Raw genomic sequence first — 19482 nt, 5'->3', positions numbered from 1 at the left:
GGCAGCTGAGGTCAGATGGAGCAATGGTATCGGGAGTCCGAGAGCACAGGGGTATCAGGCTCTGACTCTCAGGAGGACCTAGGTTGAAGCACTCCAGCACTCTGGATAGCACCATGGCAGTGACTAGCACTTGCACAAAGGCTGGTCTACAAAGTTGACTCTAGGTCACCCAAATGGCCCCACCGTCTAGATCAGATGAGTCTCAAACTGAGCTGTTTATCGTAATCACCTAAGGGCATGTTTAAAGATACACATGCCAAGGTTCCACTCATGAAAATTCTCCTTCTGAATCTGAGGATAGATACTGGAATCCATATTTTTCAAAAGCTCCCAGGCCATTCTGATGAATAGCCACATTTGGAAGACACTGCTATAGACAGAACTTAATTGATTGTTAAAGATAGATACCCTCTCTGGTATCCTCATACCCTTTGTCCAATGAGCTTTTGGTATACACAATGGATGGCAGGGTCATACACCTTCTAGTGTGGTCCCATTTGGTCAAGCATGAATGGCAGACTAGGCATAGGTAAGTTTCTTCTGCTTTTTATTTGAATCTGTCCTTGGTTTGGCATCTCTCTTGGGCCTACTGCAGGAGCTAGGTCTGGTGTCTGCATGGCTCTGATTTTGCCTCATCTACTAATGTTAATAGATATGTTAGAACAATTACTGCTTAAACCACTGATGTCCCTTTAACTGGAATTGTTTTATAGTTCTTTATCATTTTCAATGACTACATCCTATTTTGGCATTATTTAATCCACTGTCCACCCCTCCTCAAATTACCAGCTTCAGTCATTACAATTTATAGCTAAAAAGAGTTAGAATTAATTCTTAAGTACCTTCATGAAGTTCAGAGCCACAGGATGAGCATCTGAGAACTTTTCCTCAAGAGTTTCCTGAAAAACAAAGTTAAAACATTCAATATTACATAAGAACAAAGTAATATGTGTGTGTATATATGTGTGTATGTTTATGTGTGTGTGTGTGTGTGTGTGTGTGTGTGTGTGTGTGTGTATTTAGAGACAGGGTCTCCCTCTGTCTCCCAGGCTGCAGTGCAGTGGCATGATCATAGCTTACTTTAACCTTGAACTCCTGGGCTCAAGAGATTTTTCCACCTCAGCCTCCTAAGTATCTAGGACTACAGGTGGGTGCCACCACACCCACCTAATTTTTAATTTTTTTGTAGAGATGGGGTCTTGCTATGTTGCATGAGCTGGTCTCAAACTTCTGGCCTCAAGTGATTCTTCTGCCTCAGTCTCCCAAAGTGCAGGGATTATAGGGGTGAGCCAACTCATCTGGCCTATATTTTGAATATATTAGTAATAACAACACTTTAAAGAAAGACTCTCTAGTAGGTTAGATAATTCATTTTAAATATATATATATACATATATACATATATATACACATATACATATATATACACATATACATATACATATATATATATATATTTTTTGAGACAGAGTCTCTGTCGCCCAGGCTGGAGTGCAGTGGTGGCACGAACAAGGCTCACAGCAAGCTCCGCCTCCCGGGTTGACGCCATTCTCCTGCCTCAGCCTCCCGAGTAGCTGGGACTACAGGCGCCCGCCACACGCCCGGCTAATTTTTTGTATTTTTAGTACAGACGGGGTTTCACTGTGTTCGCTAGGATGGTCTCGATCTCCCGACCTAGTGATCCACCTGCCTCAGCCTCCCAAAGTGCTGGGATTACAGGTGTGAGACACCGCGCCCGGCTTTAAATATATTTTTTAAATCATACTGTTATATAATTGTACACTGTAGTGTAAAGATCTGAAATACATAAAACTGAAGTTATTTTCTTAATTTCACAATGTCTTGCAGTTGATGCTGGGTAAATGTGGGTTCCAAATGCTCCCATCTGAAATCCTACAACAGTGCTATAAAATCTGTGCCTGATCTACTTCTAAGGATGCTTTTGAGTATTCATGAAAATACATTGGACTACATGCATAAGAGGACTACAGAAATCAAAAGAATGAAAAACACAACATACAGAATGATGAGGAAAGAAGGGGATGGAGATGCCTGAAAGATAATGGTGGGAAACTTAAGACACTTAAGTTTGTTGTAGTTTATTCTTTAAACACATGTTATATAAATATTCCTTTGTAACCTTTAACCTTGCAGTTCAACCTTTAACCTTGTATTACATTTGTTAAAGGTTTTAACAAAGACAATAAAAAAGAAAACCAGTATATAAATCAAGATATGATATGAAATAATTGATTTAAAATGAACACGGTGTCTAGAGATGGTTGGGACCATTTGGACCTCAGGTTATTTGGACAGTTCACATCTATCACAGATCATGATTTGCCTTCTCAGACTTTGCCCCATCCCCGAATGGCTCTGACTCCAGCATAGTTGGAGTGCGGACACATGCTTTTCCTGACAGTTTTTTCTTTTACAGGCAGATTCTGGACCATATGGAGCTTTAAAGAGCATAGCCTGAACTTAGGTAACACACACAGGAAGTCAATGTCTACAGAGAGTAAGAGAGAGAGTCAAGTAGTCATTGATATGTTTGCAAATAAAGGCAAAGACCATTGCAAGAGTAGAGAGATGATCCCTGTGATTTGGAGTTTAATGAGTACAATGGGGATCATTTTGTAAAACAACCTCCCATGTAAAAATATATGTTGTGAAAAAAGCTTTTGATTGATTTGAGCTTTGTTTTACAAGCCGAAAAAATTTTAAATGCATTTTTTTCAAAATAAAGAAGACTACTATAAGTAGTCTTTATGAGAATATAATTATTTAAGGGAAAATTCTCCTAAGGCTTTGACCAATGGATTAAAAGTATGTAGTATCTAAGATACTAAATATATTTTCACTTTAAATTTAACATTAATTTTTGAATAGATAAGACAAGTAAACATTTAAAGCATTTTTCCTGGCTCATTGTAATGTAGTTTTTATATAGTTTCTTCAATATTTGTGATATGGTTTGGCTCTGTGTCCCCACCCAAATCTCATCTCAAATTATAACCCCCATGTGTCGAGAGAGGGAGGTGATTGGATCATGACGGGGGTTCCTCCATGCTGTTCTCATGATAGTAAGGGAGTTCTTATGAGATCTGATGGTTTTAAAAGCGGCAGTTTTCCCTTGTGCCCTCACCCCTCTCTCCTGCCGCCTTGTGAAGAAGGTGCCTGCTTCCCCTCCTGCCATGATTGTAAGTTTCCTGAGGCCTCCCCAGCCATGCAGGACTGTGGGTCAATTAAATCTCTTTCCTTTATAAATTACCCAGTCTCGGGGAAGTTCTTTACAGCAGTGTGAAAATAGAATAATACACTGTGTTAATATGTCACAAGGAAAACAGAAGCCAAAAACACAAATATTAAAAAAGAAACAGGCCAAGTATGGTGGCTCATATGAGTAATTCCAGCATTGGGGAGGCTGAGGTGGGAGGATCACTTGAGTCTCGGAGGTTGAGGCCGCAGTGAGCCATGACCTTGCCATTGCACTCCAGCCTTGGTGACAGAGTGAGACATCATCTCAAAATAAATAAATAAATAAATAAATAAATAAATAACAACTACCTCTTTAAAGAAAGCAGCAACACAAGTAATAAAATATTCAAAATAGAGCAGCTTACCATGTCTTCTGGTTCAGGTATACTGATGCCATGGAAAAACTGGTTACTTTTAAAGATTGATTGATGTCTTGGGATTAATTTTCCTGTAAAATACAAACCACATAATTCATCATAAATTTGGCAAAGAATAATCAAGTGTTTAAATGGTTAATGCCTGAAGGCCAGGCATGGTGGCTCACACCTGTAATCCCAGCACTTTGAGAGGCCAAGGCAGGTGGATCACTTGACGTCAAGAGTTCGAGACCAGCCTGGTCAACATGGTGAAACCCCGTCTCTACTAAAAATACAAAAATTAGCCAAGCGTGGTGGTCCATGCCTGTAATCCCAGCTACTCAGGAGGCTGAGGCAGGAGAATTGCTTGAACCTGGGAGGCAGAGGTTGCAGTGAGCTGAGATCATGCCATTGCACTCCAGCCTGGGCGACAGAGCAAGACTCCATCTCGAAAACAAAACAAAACAAAACAAAACAAACAAACAGAAAACAAAAAACAGGGTTAATGCTTGAAGTGCAGGTGTGAAAGAAATATTGTGCCTGATTGTTCCCTCCAGAGATGAGAGGAATGGGATTCTGCAGATGCATGCCTTCTCAGGTAAGGCCAGTTCTCCCAAACCAGTCTCTTTGTCACATGTGGTCACCATTCAGCCTCCATCAAAAGGTGAAGGCTGGGTGCGGTGGCTCCCACCTGTAATCCCAGCACTTTGGGAGGCCGACGGAGGTGGATCATGAGGTCAAGAGATCGAGACCATCCTGGCCAACATAGTGAAACCCCGTCTCTACTAAAAATACAAAAAATTAGCTGGGTGTGGTTGTGCGCACCTATAGTCCCAGCTACTTAGGAGGCTGAGGCAGGAGAATCACTTGAATTTGGGAGGTGAAGGTTGCAGTGAGCCAAGATCATGCCACTGCACTCCAGTCTGGCAACAGAGTGACAGTCTGTCTCAAAAAAAAAAAAAAAAAAGACAAGGTGAGAGAATGGTACTACGGTCTTTACACACATTATCTCATTTAATCTCATAAATGAGATTTTATGAGACTTCATCTCATAATCTCACAACAATAGTTGTTATTATTATTATTTTTTCAGACAGGGTCTCTCTCTGTTGCTAAAACTGGAGTGCAGTGGCACGATCATGGCTCACTTCAGCCTCGATCTCCATCTCAAGCAATCCTTCCATCTTAGCCTCCCGAGTAGCTGGGACTACAGGCATGCGCCATCGTGTCCAGCTAATTTTTAAAAACTTTTTGCAGATATGGGGTCTGCCTATGTTGCCCAGCCTGGAGTAGTTGCTATTTTAAATCCCCATTGTACCAATGAGGAAAATGAGGCTTAGAGAAATTTAATAACTTGTCCAAGATCACACAGTAACTTAACAGATCCAGGATTTAAACTCAGGTATGTAATGTAAATTTCCAGAATCTTTTTAGGGAATGAATCAGACAAACAAAATGTGGCCTGTAGTGGTACTCTACCCCACATTTTTCATGTTGCAGAATTTTCCATAATATGTTGGAACTGAACAGGGAACTGTCCAGCAGCCATGCTGCCAGGAGAGCCTGTGGGAAGGAATTAACAAATTCTCATTTTGCGTGTAGACGTATCACTTTCTTTGCATCCATGCTGTTGGCATGAAGCTGTGGCTCACTTTTCAGGTTATGCTGACACATAATGAAAGCTCACAAAAGAAACCCTTGGAGTCCCATTCCTATTCTGCACTTATCTGGCTATATGACTTCAGGCCAATCATGGAAGCTCCCTAAGCCTCTGTTTCCTCGTTTATATATAGGCACAATTTAAAACATTATAACTTCCTTAACAGGTTTTTCTTAAGACTGAAAAAGATGATGCGTATGAAAGTAATTTGTAAATTCTTAAGTACTATACAAAGAAGATGTGTTAACATTATTCTAAACTTCAGCAGCCACCCCTAATCAGGAAGTAAAATCAGACTCTTAAGCTCTTGGGCAGGAGTCTGCCAAACTATGACCTGAGGGCCAGATCTGGCCTACTGCCTGTTTCTGTACAGCTTGTGACCTCAGAATTGGTTTTACATTTTTAAGCAGATTTTTAAAAGTCAAAAAAGATTTTTTGATATTGTTACATGTGAAAACTACAAGAAATTAAAATTTCTGTGTCCATAAATAAAGTTCTGTTGGAACACAGCTATGCTCATTTGTTGACATGCTGTGTATTGCTGCTTTTGCACTGCAATAGCAGAGTTGGGGAATTGCAACAGAGACTGTGCAGCCTGCATAACCTAAAATATTTACCATACAGCTTTTTATAGAAACAATTTGCTGATTCCTGCTCTAGAGTAAAGGGGGGAACCTCTTTTACAGTGGACAGAAATTGCATTTGATCAAATATCTTAGATTAAGCTCTAGGCAGCTGACTCATATCCTTATCCCTATCTTAGTCTGATATGGAAAGTAAATGTATAGTTTATTCCATGGCTAATTGACTTTTCCTGGAAAGGGATCTGAGAGCTCCCTGAGAGGAGTTACGGTTCTACATGTTTAGAAAAGGATTGGGCTTTGGCTACAACCCAGACCCCAGAACAACCATCCTGAGTGGCACTTTGAAGAAGCAATAAAACTCTTGTTTTTTATTTATTTTTATTTATTTATTTTTTATTATAGTAACATATGAATGCTATAACAATTCAGCAACTCTGTCGCCATAAAATGCAATTCATACCTAGTGTTCTGATTATCAGATAAAGTTGGTCCACATCTGATTTTCCAGGCCACAGTGGCTGGCCTGTCAGGAGCTCTGCAAAAACGCAACCAATAGCCCATATATCGACTGAAGAACCATACTGAGTATCTCCCACAAGAAGTTCAGGAGCTCGGTACCATCTCGTAGCTACATAATCGGTGTAGGCATCTCCTGGAACTGCAAATGCATCAATCAGATCACGTAAGTCAATTCTCCCAACATGTGAACTGCTCCCAAGAACACATCAGGCATTCAGGCTTCGATAACCATCAGAGGCCATGATACTCTTAACGGTTAATGCAGTGAGGCACTAATTGAGGAAACAGTTACTGTGCATTGAGATAGTAAATTTGACATTCAAGAGCACTTTGGGTAATTAACATCTATTATTACTCCAAATTGGGGTGGCAGGTGGTGTGGTAGGGATAGGGGGAATGAGAATTTCCGGAGTGTGACTTTAAGTCTAAACCGCGTTGTTGGTTTCCACTTTACCATCAGCACAGTGGTTGTTGTGCGCTGAATTGCGTCCCCTCAAAAGATAGGTTGAAGTCCTAATTCTTGCTATCTGTGAATGTGACCTTATTTGGAAATAAGGTTTTTGCAGATGTAATTAATTAGTTAAGATGAGGTCATACTAGATTAGGGTGGACTCTAAATCCAATGACTTGAATCCTTACAGGAACACAGAGACACGGAGAATGCCATGTGATGAGGCAGAGATTGGAGTGATGCAGTTGCAAGCGTAGGAATGCCAAGTTTTCCCACATCCATCAGAAGCTGGGCTAGAGGCCGGGCATGGTGGCTCATGCCTCTCATCCCAGCACTTTGGGAGGCCAAGGCAAGCAGATCATTTGAGGTCAGGAGTTTGAGACCAGCCTGGGCAACATGGCAAAACCCTGTCTCTACTAAAAATACAAAAATTAGCCAGGCATGGTGGCACGTGCTTGTCGTCCTAGCTACTTGAGAAGCTGAGGCAGGAGAATCACTTAAACCTGTGGAGGCTGCAGTGAGCCGTGATCGTGCCACTGCACTCCAGCCTGGGGGACAGAGTAAGACTCTAACTCACACATATACAAAAAAAGAAGCTAGGATAGAGACATGGAAGGGTCCTCTCCTAGAGCCTTCAGAGGGAATGTAGCCCTGCTGAAACCTTGATGGCAGACGTCTGGCCTCCAGAATTGTGAGAAAATAGATTTCTGTTGTTTTCCGCCACTCAGATTGTGGTAATGTATCATGGCAGCCCCAGGAAACTAATGCAGCACTAGACAATTGCATAAATTAATTTTTCTATCCAAATGTGTTAACTTAGGACCCACTGTGACAAAAACCTCAATTTGACTCCTTGTACTATGTATGAGTCATGTGTGGTATGTGATAGACAGATGACAGAGAGCTAGGTGCACCCTCAGTGCCCAGCCCTGTCCTATGCCACAGGTGTGGACTGCCTGGACCCAAGGCACCTGCCTCCAAGTGAGTGGAAGCCAATCCCAGAATCATCACAGGACCCTGAACGATCGGGAGCCATACAAATGCATTACAGAGGAGGAACAATTGGAAAGCAGCCCGGCTTGCAGAGATGAGGTAATGGGCAATTATCCTTAGTAAAGTCGTCGGGTAGCCCCAAAGACACTGCCACAAAAGGCAGCTCAGAAAATAGCGGCTGCAGCTCAGGTCAGAGAACAGTCCTCATAGGAGTGGGAAAAGGAAATAATCTTTACTTGCTCATTGCTCTTTTATAAAGTTCTATAAACTTTTGAAGGATAAAAATTAATAAATGCCATAATGGAAATTTGGAAAATGGAGAATAAGAAGGAAAATAACAACCACTAACAATTTTCGCTATTCACAGGCTAAGTCAGCTGTTTTATTTGTTTGGAACATTTTTCGACTTAAAAGTCATATATGCTCACCGCAGAGAATATGAAAAAATACATAAGAAAACAGAAAGAAGGTAAATAAATCCAAGTTTTACCACCCAAAGGTACTTTGTGTTAATCTTTTGGTGTATTTTGTTCAAGTCTTTTTCTTATTTACAGCATAGTTCTGCGTACCACTTTTTTGGAGGCAGGGTCATGCTGTCCCCCAAGCTAAAATGCAGTGGCACAATCATAGCTCACTGCAGGTTTGAACTCCTGGGCTCACGCGATCCTCCTGCCTCAGCCTCCTGAGTAGCTGGGACTATAGGGGCTTGAAACCATGCCTGGCTAATTAAAAAAAAAAATTTTTTTTTTTTTATTGGTATAGATAGAGGTCTCACTATGTTGCTCAGGCCTGTACAAGTACTTTTGATCATACTACATATAAAATTCTGTGTCCTGATTTTTTTCATTGAATTCTATGCATTTATCATGTTATTATAAACTCTTCCTAAACTTGAGTTTAACGGCTGCATAACAGCTTACCAAGTGCATATGCCAGGATTTACTTTACCTTACCCAAATTTTCCAATATTTTGTCACTATAAATAACACCACATTATTTTTCAATAATCCCTGCACAAAGCTTTTTCTGTATTTAGAATTATTTCAAGGCCCGGCACAGTAGCTCACGCCTATAACCCCAGCACTTTGGGAGGCCAAGGCAGGCGGATCGTGTGAGCCCAGGAGTTTGAGGCCAGCCTGGGCAACATGGTGAAATCTTGTCCCTACAAAAAAATTAAAAAATCATCTAGGCATGGTAGCATGCGCCTGTGGTCCCAGCTACATGGGAGGCTGAGGCAGAAGGATAGCTTGAGCCTAGGAGGTTGAGGCTGCAGTGAGCTACGATCATATCACTGCCCTCCAGCCTGGGCTACAGAGCGAGACTCCATCTCTAAAAAAAAAAAAAAAAAAAAGAGCCAGGTTTGGTGGCTCAAGCCTGTAATCCCAGCACTTTGGGAGGCTGAAGGGGTTGGATTACTTGAGCCTAGGTAGTCGAGACCAGCCTTGGCAAAATGGTGAAATCGCTCTCTGTTAAAAAAAAAAAAAAGAATTATTCCTTTAGGATGATTTTCTATGGCTGGAATTATTAGATTGAGAGGTGTAAACATCATTTATAAAATTATTATTATTATTATTATTATTATTGTTGTTTTTGAGATGGAGTTTCGCTCTTATTGCCCAGGCTGGAGTTCAATGGCACAATCTTGGCTCATCGCAACCTCCACCTCCCGGGTACATGCGATTCTCCTGCCTCAGCCTCCCAAGTAGCTGGGATTACAGAAATACGCCACCATGCCCGGCTAATTTTGTATTTTTAGTAGAGACGGGGTTTCTCCACGTGGGTCAGTCTGGTCTCGAACTCCTGACCTCAGGTGATCTGCCTGCCTTGGCCTCCCAAAGTGCTGGGATTATAGGCATGAGCCACCGTGCCTCGCCCATTTATAAAATTATTAAAGAAATTTATGTTCTTTGTAGAAAACTTGGAAAATACAAAAAAGCATAAAGAAGAAAATAAAACATCACCCATCACCCAGAGAGAAACCAAGTTAACCTTTTGGAATAGAATTGGGACCAGTCTGTGTGTGCAGCTATGTGTTCTTTTTCACTTAGCCCTATGTTGTGAGCTGGAGCATTTCTCATGTCATTAAAATCCTTTAAAAATATATTTTTACAGTATTAAGTCAGATAACTTCTTTAGCCATTTCCTTATTTCTGAATGATTGGGTTCCTCTTAATTTTTTTCTCAGTAATAAATGGTTCTACAATGAACATTATGTTCTATTATTTTGGGGGGTAGTATCTTGGATTATGAGAGATTCCTAAAAGCGAAATTAAAGATACAAAGGGCACTAGTACTGCTTTCTCAAGGATTTGTTTGAAACTGTGTTCCCACTAAAAACAATCTCGTGAGCTCTGAGTAGTTATTGTTTGAAAAATCTGGCTGGGCACGGTGGCTCACACCTGTAATCCCAGCACTTTGGGAGGCCGAGGTGGGAGGATCACTTGAGGCCAGAAGTTCGAGATCAGCCTGGGCCCCATGGTGAAACACTGTCTCTACCAAAAATACAAAATTTAGCCGTGTGTGGGGGTGTACATCTGTCGTCCCAGCTACTTGGGAGGCTGAGGTGGGAGGTTTGAGCCCTGGAGGTGGAGGTTGCAATGAGCTGAGATAATGCCACTGCACTCCAGCCTGGGTGACAGAGTGAGACTCTGTCTCAAAACAAACAAACACACACACAAACAAACAAACAGAAAACACTCTGCCAGCTTCATCGGTGAAGAGTAGTATTTTAATGTGCATTTATTCGGTATCAGTGAAGAGGAAGATTATTTCATGTTATTAGCCTTTTCTTTCATCTGTCAACTGTCAATATCTTGCTAATTTTTCTACTCAGAGCTTTTGTGGTTTTCTTTTAAACCAATTTATATTCGCTCTTATCTATCAACCTATTACCAATTTTGAAATATTCTCTCCTTTGGTTATTGACTTTAAAATGTTTATCTCTCTGTGTGTATCTATATATCTATATATAGGAGGAGCTTAAATTTATTTTGTGGTAAAATACACATAATATAAAATTTACCACTTAACCATTTAAGATTGTACAATTCAGTGGCATGAAGTACATTCAGTGTTGCACAACCATCACCACTATGCACCTCCAAAGTTTTTTCCATCATCCTAGCCTGAAACTCTGTATCCTTTAAACAACAACTCCCCATTCTCCCTTCCCCCAGCCCTGATAACCACTATTCTTTTTTGTCTCCATGAATTTGACTATTCTAGGTAGAGCATGTAAATAGAATCATACACTATTTGTCCTTTTCTGTCTGTCTTATTTCACTCAGCTTAGTGTTTTCAAGGTGCATCCATGTCGTAGCATATATCAAAATTTCATTTCTTTTTAAGATTGAGTAAGATTTCATTATATGTATATACCACATTTTGTTTATCCACTCATCCTTGATGGACATTGGTTGTTTCCACCTTTTGTCGTTGTGACTAATCCTACTATAAGCATTGGCATACAAATATCTTCAAGTCCCTGCTGTCAATTTTTTTGGGTATGTACCTAGAAGTGGAATTGTTGGATCATACAGTGATTCTATGTTTAATTTTTTGAAGAACTGCCATACTGCTTTCCACAGCAGTTGCACCATTGTACATTTCCACTAGCAATGCATGAGGGCTCTAATTTCTTCATATCTTTACCAACACTTGTTATTTTGTTCTGTGTGTTTTTAAAAAATAATAGTCATCCTAATGGGTGCAAAGTGGTATCTCACTGTGGTTTTGATTTGCATATCCCTAATGATTACCGTAAGCATCTTTCATGTTCTTATTGGCCATTTGTATATCTTCCTTCTTACTTTTTATTTTTTACATTTTTAATTAATTTTTTTTTTTTTTTTTTTTTTGAGACAGGGTCTCACTCTGTCACCTGGGCTGGAGTGTAGTGGTGCAATCTCAGCTCACTCCAACCTCTGTTTCCTGGGTTCAAGCGACTTTCATGCCTCAGACTCCTGAGTTAGCTGGTATTACCGGTGTGAGCCACTGCACCCTGCCTTATATACCTTCTTTAAAGAAATGTCTATTCTGATGGTTTCTGAGGAAAATGGTGGATAGGAGGCAGGACTAACTTGCAGGTACGACTCGGATGGACATAGCAGTGTGTGGAGACTTACATCATGAACTTTTGCTCCAAGAACTACCACAGGAACATACCAGGAAAGCCAAGAGAATCCACAGACCCTTTGAAGAAGGTGGATTACTGCTGCAGGATCTGTGGGACAGCCAAGGAGCTCCGAAGACAAAGGTCATATTCTCCTGGGAGCTCTATAGCCCCACCCACTGCCTGATCCACCCTATGCTACTGAAGCTGATGTGCTCTTGAGAGCACCGCCTCCTGGCTGGAGGTTAACCAACATAAAACTAGTGCACATAACAAAAATACAACCAAGTCAACCAACATAAAACCAGTGTGCTTAACAAAAATACAACCAAGGACCCTCATAGAGTCCACTTCGCTCCCCTGCTACCTCTACCAGAGCAGGTGCTGGTATCCATGGCTGAAAGACCTGACAATGGATCACATCACAGGACTCTTTGCAGACACTTCCTAGTACCAGCCCAGAGCCTGGTAGCTTCTCTGGGTGGCTAGATCCAGAAGAGAAATAACAATGAATGCAGTTCAGCTCTCAGGAAGCCCCGTCCCTAGGGGAAAGGGGAGAGCACCACATCAAGGGAGCACCCCATGGGACAAAAGAATCTGAACAGCAGCCCCCAAGTCCCAGATCTTCCCTCTGACATAGTCTACCCAAATGAGAAGAAACCAGAAAAACAATCCAGTAACAAGATGACAAAATAAGGTTCTTTTTTTTGAGATGGAGTCTTGCTCTGTCACCTAGGCTGGAGTGCAGTGGTGTGATCTTGGCTCACTGCAACCTCTGCTTCCTGGGTAGAAGTGATTCTCCTGCCCCAGCCTCCCAAGTAGCTGGGACTACAGGTACATGCTGCCACGCCCAGCTAATTTTTGAATTTTTAGTACAGACAAGGTTTAGCCATGTTGGCCAGGCTGGTCTCGAATTCCTGACCTCAGGTATCTGCCCACCTTGGCCTCCCAAAGTGTTGGGATTACAGGCGTAAGCCACTGTGCCTGGCCCAAAACAAGGTTCTTTAACACTTCCAAAAGATCACACTAGCTCACCAGCAATGGATCCAAGCCAGGAGAAAAATCTCTGAATTGACAGAAAAAGAATTCAGAAGGTCAACTATTAAGCCAATTAAGGAGGCACCAGAGAAGGATGAAGTCCAACCTAAAGAAATAAAAAAAGATGCAGGATATGAATGGAAAAATCTCCAGTGAAACAGAGAGCATAAATAAAAAAACAATCACAACTTCTGGAAATCAAGGACATGCTTAGAGAAATGCAAAATGCACTAGAAAGTCTCAGCAACAGAGTTGCACAAGTTCAAGAAAGAACTTCAGAGCTTGAAGACGAGACTTTCAAATTAACCCAATCTGTCAAAGACAAAGAAAAAAAGAATTAAAAAAATGAACAAAGCCTCCAAGAAGTTTGGTATTATGTTTAACTATGAAACTTAAGAATAATTGGTGTTCCCAAGGAAAAAGAGAAATCTAAAAGTTTGGAAAACGTATTTGAGGGAATAATTGAGGAAAACTTCCCCGGCCTCGCTAGAGATCTAGACATCCAAATACAAGAAGCTCAAAGAACGCCTGGGAAATTCATTGCAAAAAGATCATCGCCTAGGCACATAGGCATCAGGTTATCTAAAATCAAGACGAAGGAAAGAATATTAAGGATTCTGAGGCAAAAGCATTGGGTACTACAAAGGAAAACCTATCAGATTAACAGCAGATTTCTCAGTAGAAACCCTACAAGCTAGAGGGGATTGAGGTCCTATCTTTAGCCTCCTTAAACAAAACAATTATCAGCCAAGAATTTTGTATCTAGTGAAACTAAGCTTCATAAATGAAGGAAAGATATAGTCTTTTTCAGACAAACAAATGCTGAGAGAATTTGCCACTGCCAAGCCAGCACTATAGGAACTGTTAAAAGGAGCTCTAAATCTTGAAACAAATGTTTGAAATACACCAAAGCAGAATCTCCTTAAAGCATAAATCTCACAGGACTTATAAAAACAGCAACACAATGAAAAAAACCCAGGGTATTCAGGCAACAAGTAGCATGATGAATAGTACCTCACATCTCAATACTGATGTTGGATGTAAATGGCCTAAATGGTCCACTTAAAAGATACAGAATGGCAGAGTGGATAAAAATTCACCAACCAAGTATCTGTTGTCTTTATGAGATTCACCTGACACATAAGGACTCACATAAGCTTAAAGTAAAGCGGGGGAGAAAGGTATTCCATGAAAATGGACACTAAAAGTGAGAGCAGGAGTAGCTATTCTCATATCAGACAAAACAGACTTTAAAGTAACAGCAGTTAAAAAAGACAAAGAGGGACATTATATAATGATAATAAAAAAAAAAAACTAGTCCAACAGGTAAATATCACAATCCTAAATATATATGCACCTAACATTGGAGCTTCCAAATTTATAAAACAATTACTATTAGACCTAAGAAATGAGATAGTAACAATAATAGTGGGGGACTTCAATACTCCACTGACAACACTAGACAGGTCATCAAGACAGAAAGTCAACAAAGAGACAATGGACTTAAACTATACCCTACAACAAATGGACTTAACAGATATTTACAGAACTTTCTACCCAACAATTGCAGAATATACATTCTGTTCATCAGCACATGGAACATCTGCCAAGATAGACCATATAATAGGCCACAAAACAAAAAAATTTAAGAAAATTGAAATTATAGCAAGAACTCTCTCAGATCACAGTGGAATAGAATTGGAAAGCAACTCCAAAAGGAATCCTCAAAACCATGCAAATATATGGAAATTAAATGACCTGCTCCTGAATGATTGTTCAGTCAACAATGAAACCAAGATAGAAATTTAAAAATTCTTTGAACTGAACAATAATAGTGACACAACCTATCAAAACCTCTGGGATACAGCAAAGGCAATACTAAGAGGAAAGTTTAGAGCATTAAATGCCTACATCAAAAAGTCTGAAAGAGCACAAATAGACAATCTAAGGTCACATTTCAAGGAGCTAGAGAAACAGGAAAAAAACAAACCTAAACCCAGCAGAAGAAAAGAAATAACCAAGATCAGAGCAGAAGTAAATGATATTGAAACAACAACAACAACAAAAACCCACAAAAGACAAATGAAACAAAAATCTGGTTCTTTGAAAAGATAAATAAAATTGATAGGCCATTAGCAAGATTAACCAAAAAAAGAAGAGAGAAGATCAAACTAAGCTCAATTAGAAACGAAACAGGAGATATTATAACTGATACCACAGAAATACAAAAGATCACTCAAGGCTCCTATGAATACCTTTACGTGCATAAACTGGAAAACCTAGAGGAGGATGGATAAATTCCTGGAAATATGCAACCCTCCTAGATTAAACCAGGAAGAAATAGAACCTCTGAACAGACCAATAACAAGCAGCGAGATTGAAACGATAATTAAAAAGTTACCAGCGAAAAAAAGTCCAAGACCAGAGAGATTCACAGCTAAATTCTATCAGACATTCAAAGAAAAATTGGTACCAATCCTATTGACACTATTCCAAAAGACAGAGAAAGGGAATCCTCTCTAAATCATTCTATGAAGACAGTATCACCCTAATAACAAAACCAGAAAAGGACATAACAAAAAAAGAAAACTACAGAGCAATGTCCTTGATGAACATAGATGCAAAAATCCTCAACAAAATACTAGCTAACCAAATCCAACAGCATGTCAAAAAGATAATCCACCATGATCAAGTGTATTTCATACCAGGGATGCAGGGATGGTTTAACATCTGCAATCAATAAATGCGATACACCACATAAACATAATTAAAAACAAAAATCACAAGGTCATCTCAATAGATGCAGAAAAAGCACTTGACAAAATTCAGCATTGCTTTATGATGAAAACCCTCAGCAAAATCAGCATAGAAGGGACATACCTTAAGGTAATAAAAACCATTGATGACAAACCCACAGTCAACATTATACTGAATAGGGAAAAGTTGAAAGCATTTCCCCCGAGAATTAGAACAAGACAAGGATGCCCACTTTCACCACTTCTATTCAACATAGTACTGGAAGTCCTAGCTAGAGCAATCAGACAAGAGAAAAAAATAAAGGGCATCTAAATTGGTAAAGAGGAAGTCAAACTTTTGCTGTTGGCTGATGATATGATCATATACGTAGAAAACCCTAAGGACTCCTTCAAAAAGCTCCTAGAACTGGTAAATGAATTCAGCAAAATTTTAGGATAACAAAATTAATGTACACAAATCAGTAGCCCTGCTATATACCAACAACAACCAAGCTGAGAATCAAACCAAGAACTCAACCCCTTTTACAATAGCTGCAAAAAAATAAAATACTTAGGAATATACTTAACTAAGGAGGTGAAAGACCTCTATAAGGAAAACTACAAAACATTGCTGAAAGAAATCAAAGATGACACAAACAAACGGAAACACATCCTGTGCTCATGGATGGGTAGAATCAATATTGTGAAGATGACCATACTGCCAAAAGCAACCTACAAATCCAATGCAATTCCCATCAAAATACCCCCATCATTCTTCACAGAGCTAGAAAAAACAATCCTAAAATTCATATAGGACCAAAAAAAGAGCCCGCATAGCCAAAGCAAGACTAAGCAAAAAGAACAAATCTGGAGGGATTATCCTACCTAACTTCAAACTATACTATAAGGCCATAGTCATCAAAGCAGTATGGTATTGGTATAAAAACAGGCATATAGACCAATGGAACAGAATAGAGAAACCAGAAATAAAGCCAAATACTTATAGTCAAATGATCTTTGACAAAGCAAACAAAAACATAAAGTGATGAAAGGACACCTTATTAAACAAATGGTGCTGGTATAATTGGCAAGCCACATGTAGAAGAATGAAACTGGATCCTCACCTCTCACCTTATACAAAAATCATCTCAAGATGGATCAAAGACTTCAATCTAAGACCTGAAACCATAAAAATTCTAGAAGATAACACTGGCTTAGGCAAAGACTTCTCATGACCAAGAACCCAAAAGCAAATGCAACAAAAACAAAGATAAATAGATGGAACTTAAACTAAAAAAGCTTCTGCACAGCAAAAGAAATACTCAGCAGAGTAAACAGACAACCCACAATGTGGGAGAAAATCTTCACAATCTAAACATCCAACAGAGGACTAATATCCAGAACCTACAAGTAACTCAAATCAGCAAGAAAAAACAAACCATCCCATCAAAAAGTGGGCTAAGGACATGAATAGAAATTCTCAAAAGAAGATATACAAATGGCTAACAAAAACATGAAAAAAATGCTCAACATCACTAATTATCAGGGAAATGCAAATCAAAACCATAATGCGATACCACCTTACTCCTGCAAGAATGGCCATAACCAAAAAAATTAAAAAAAAAAAAACTACAGATGTTGGCATGGATGTGGTGAAAAGGGAACACTTTTACACTTTGAAGGGAATCTAAATTAATACAACCACTATGAAAAACAGTGTGGAGATTCCTTAAAGAACTAAAAGTAGATCTACTATTTGATCCAGCAGCCCCACTCCTGGGTATCTACCGAGAGGAAAAGAAGTCATTATATAAAAAATATACTTGCACATGCATGTTTATAGCAGCACATTTGCAATTGAAAAAATATGGAACCAGCCCAAATGTCCATCAATCAACAAGTAGATTAAAAAAATGTGGTATATATATACCACAGAATATTACTCAGTCATACAAAGGAACAAAATAATGGCATTTGCAGCAACCTGGATGGAACTGGAGACCATTATTCTAAGTGAAATAACTCAGGAATAGAAAACCAAACATCTATATTCCAGTAAGTGGGAGCTAAGCTATGAGGACGCAAAAGCATAAGAATAATACAATGGACTCTGGGGACTCAGCGGAAAGGGTGTGGGGGGGTGAGGGATAAAAGACTACACATTGGGCACAGTGTACACTGCTCAGGTGGTGGGTGAAACCAAAATCCCAGAAATCACCACCAAATAACTTATTCATATAGCCAAGTGTGGTGGCTAACACCTGTAATCCCAGCACTTTGGGAGGCTGAGGCAGGCAGATGACTTGAGCTCAGGAGCTCAAGACAAACCTGGCCAACATTGCAAAAACCTATCTCTATTAAAAATTTAAAAATTAGCTGGGTGTGGTGGTGGGTTCTGGAAGTCACAGCTACTTGGGAGGCTGGGGCAGGAGAATTGCTTGAACCCAGGAAGCAGAGTTTGCGGTGAGCCGAGATCACACTGCTGCACTCCAGCCTGGGCAACAGAGCAAGACTCTGGACTCTGTCTCAAACAAAACAAAACAAAACAAAACAAAACAAAAGAAAACAAAACAACGAACTTTTTCAAGTAACCAAACACCACCTGTTCCCCAAAAACCTATTGAAATAAAACAACAAAAAAGAAATGTCTATTCAAGTCCTTTGCCCACTTTTAAATTAGTTTTTGTTATTGAGTTATAGTTCTGAACATTCTGGCTATTATTTCTTTATTAGGTATAAATTTACTAATATTTTCTCCTTTTCCATGGGTTGCTTTTCATTCTGTTTATAGTGTCCTTTGATGCACAGAAATTTTTAATTTTGATGAAGTCCAATTTATCTATTTTTCCTTTTGTTGCTTGTGCTTTTGGTGTCACATCCAAGAAATCACTGTTAAATTCAATGTCATGAGGCTTTTTGTCTATGTTTTCTTTTAAGAGTTTTATAGCTTTTTTTCTTGTGTTTAAGTTGGTGATTCATTTTGAGTGAATATAATGTAAGGTAAAGGTCCAAGTTCCTTCTTTTGCATGTGGATATCCAGTAGGAGCTTACATTTTTATGTGGATGTCTATTGAGTCAGTGTTAGCGTTTTATCACATAATGGGACCCCTTCCTTTGCCTTTCTCATTATAAATGGCCAACAGTGACCCCAGCAATGACTCATACCAGTACTTAGAAGACTGGAGCTGTAACCAGTGCCTGAGCTCATGTCTTGTGGAGGTTTAAGTCAGCACTAACAAGTTGGCAGTGTCTTGTACTACCACTTTGTTTATAATAATATGGCAAAAGGTATCATTATTGGAATTGCCACAGTGGGTTCACCATTCAGACTTTTGGATATGTTCATGCAGTCAAAATTTCTGAGACAGATGACCCTAATACTGAACTCCGTTCTAAGGTTCTTCATTCAGACAAGAATGACTATGTTTGCTACAGGAAAACTCAGTAGGAAAGCTGACTTGCATATTCAGCTCAGAAATGCAAAGGAAAATGAAAAAGGAAAGGAAAAAAAGAATGCATATTCATGAAAAATTAAAAATATTTATATTTTTGGAAGTATTGCCAGTTTAAGAAGCTTTGCCAGCCCATGGAGAAAAATCCCCAAAAGGAACAATTATGAGGTAACTTTTATATGAAATGCTGCTCTTATGTTCTTAATGCTTGTAATGACATATCTGTGTAGGTTTTTTTACTTATTTTTGTGACTAAATTGGGTATTTTGGTAGTATATAATGGATTTCCAGGAAAAAAAACCCAAATCTATGACACCGCATCTAT

The 19482-nt window shown here is 39.5% G+C and overlaps 1 protein-coding gene across 5 annotated transcripts in view; it reads right to left on the bottom strand.

Moving 5' to 3' along the window:
- CDKL4 (cyclin dependent kinase like 4) overlaps positions 1 to 19482 on the bottom strand; it is a 95160-nt gene that overhangs the window by 32798 nt on the left and 42880 nt on the right. For all 5 annotated transcript variants that reach the window (XM_063713453.1, XM_054547636.2, XM_024242564.3 and 2 more), the window contains 3 exons: positions 6319 to 6516; positions 3624 to 3706; positions 843 to 899 (listed from right to left, as the gene is read on the bottom strand). In XM_063713453.1, the coding sequence (XP_063569523.1) occupies positions 843 to 899; positions 3624 to 3706; positions 6319 to 6516 (338 nt within the window). The remainder of the gene's footprint in view (positions 1 to 842; positions 900 to 3623; positions 3707 to 6318; positions 6517 to 19482) is intronic.

This window comes from Pongo abelii, chromosome 12, assembly GCF_028885655.2.
Source record: "Pongo abelii isolate AG06213 chromosome 12, NHGRI_mPonAbe1-v2.0_pri, whole genome shotgun sequence".
Taxonomy (NCBI): Eukaryota; Metazoa; Chordata; class Mammalia; order Primates; family Hominidae; genus Pongo; species Pongo abelii.
Note: the sequence above shows the minus strand (reverse complement) of the source record. Positions and strands in the feature narration are given on the sequence as shown.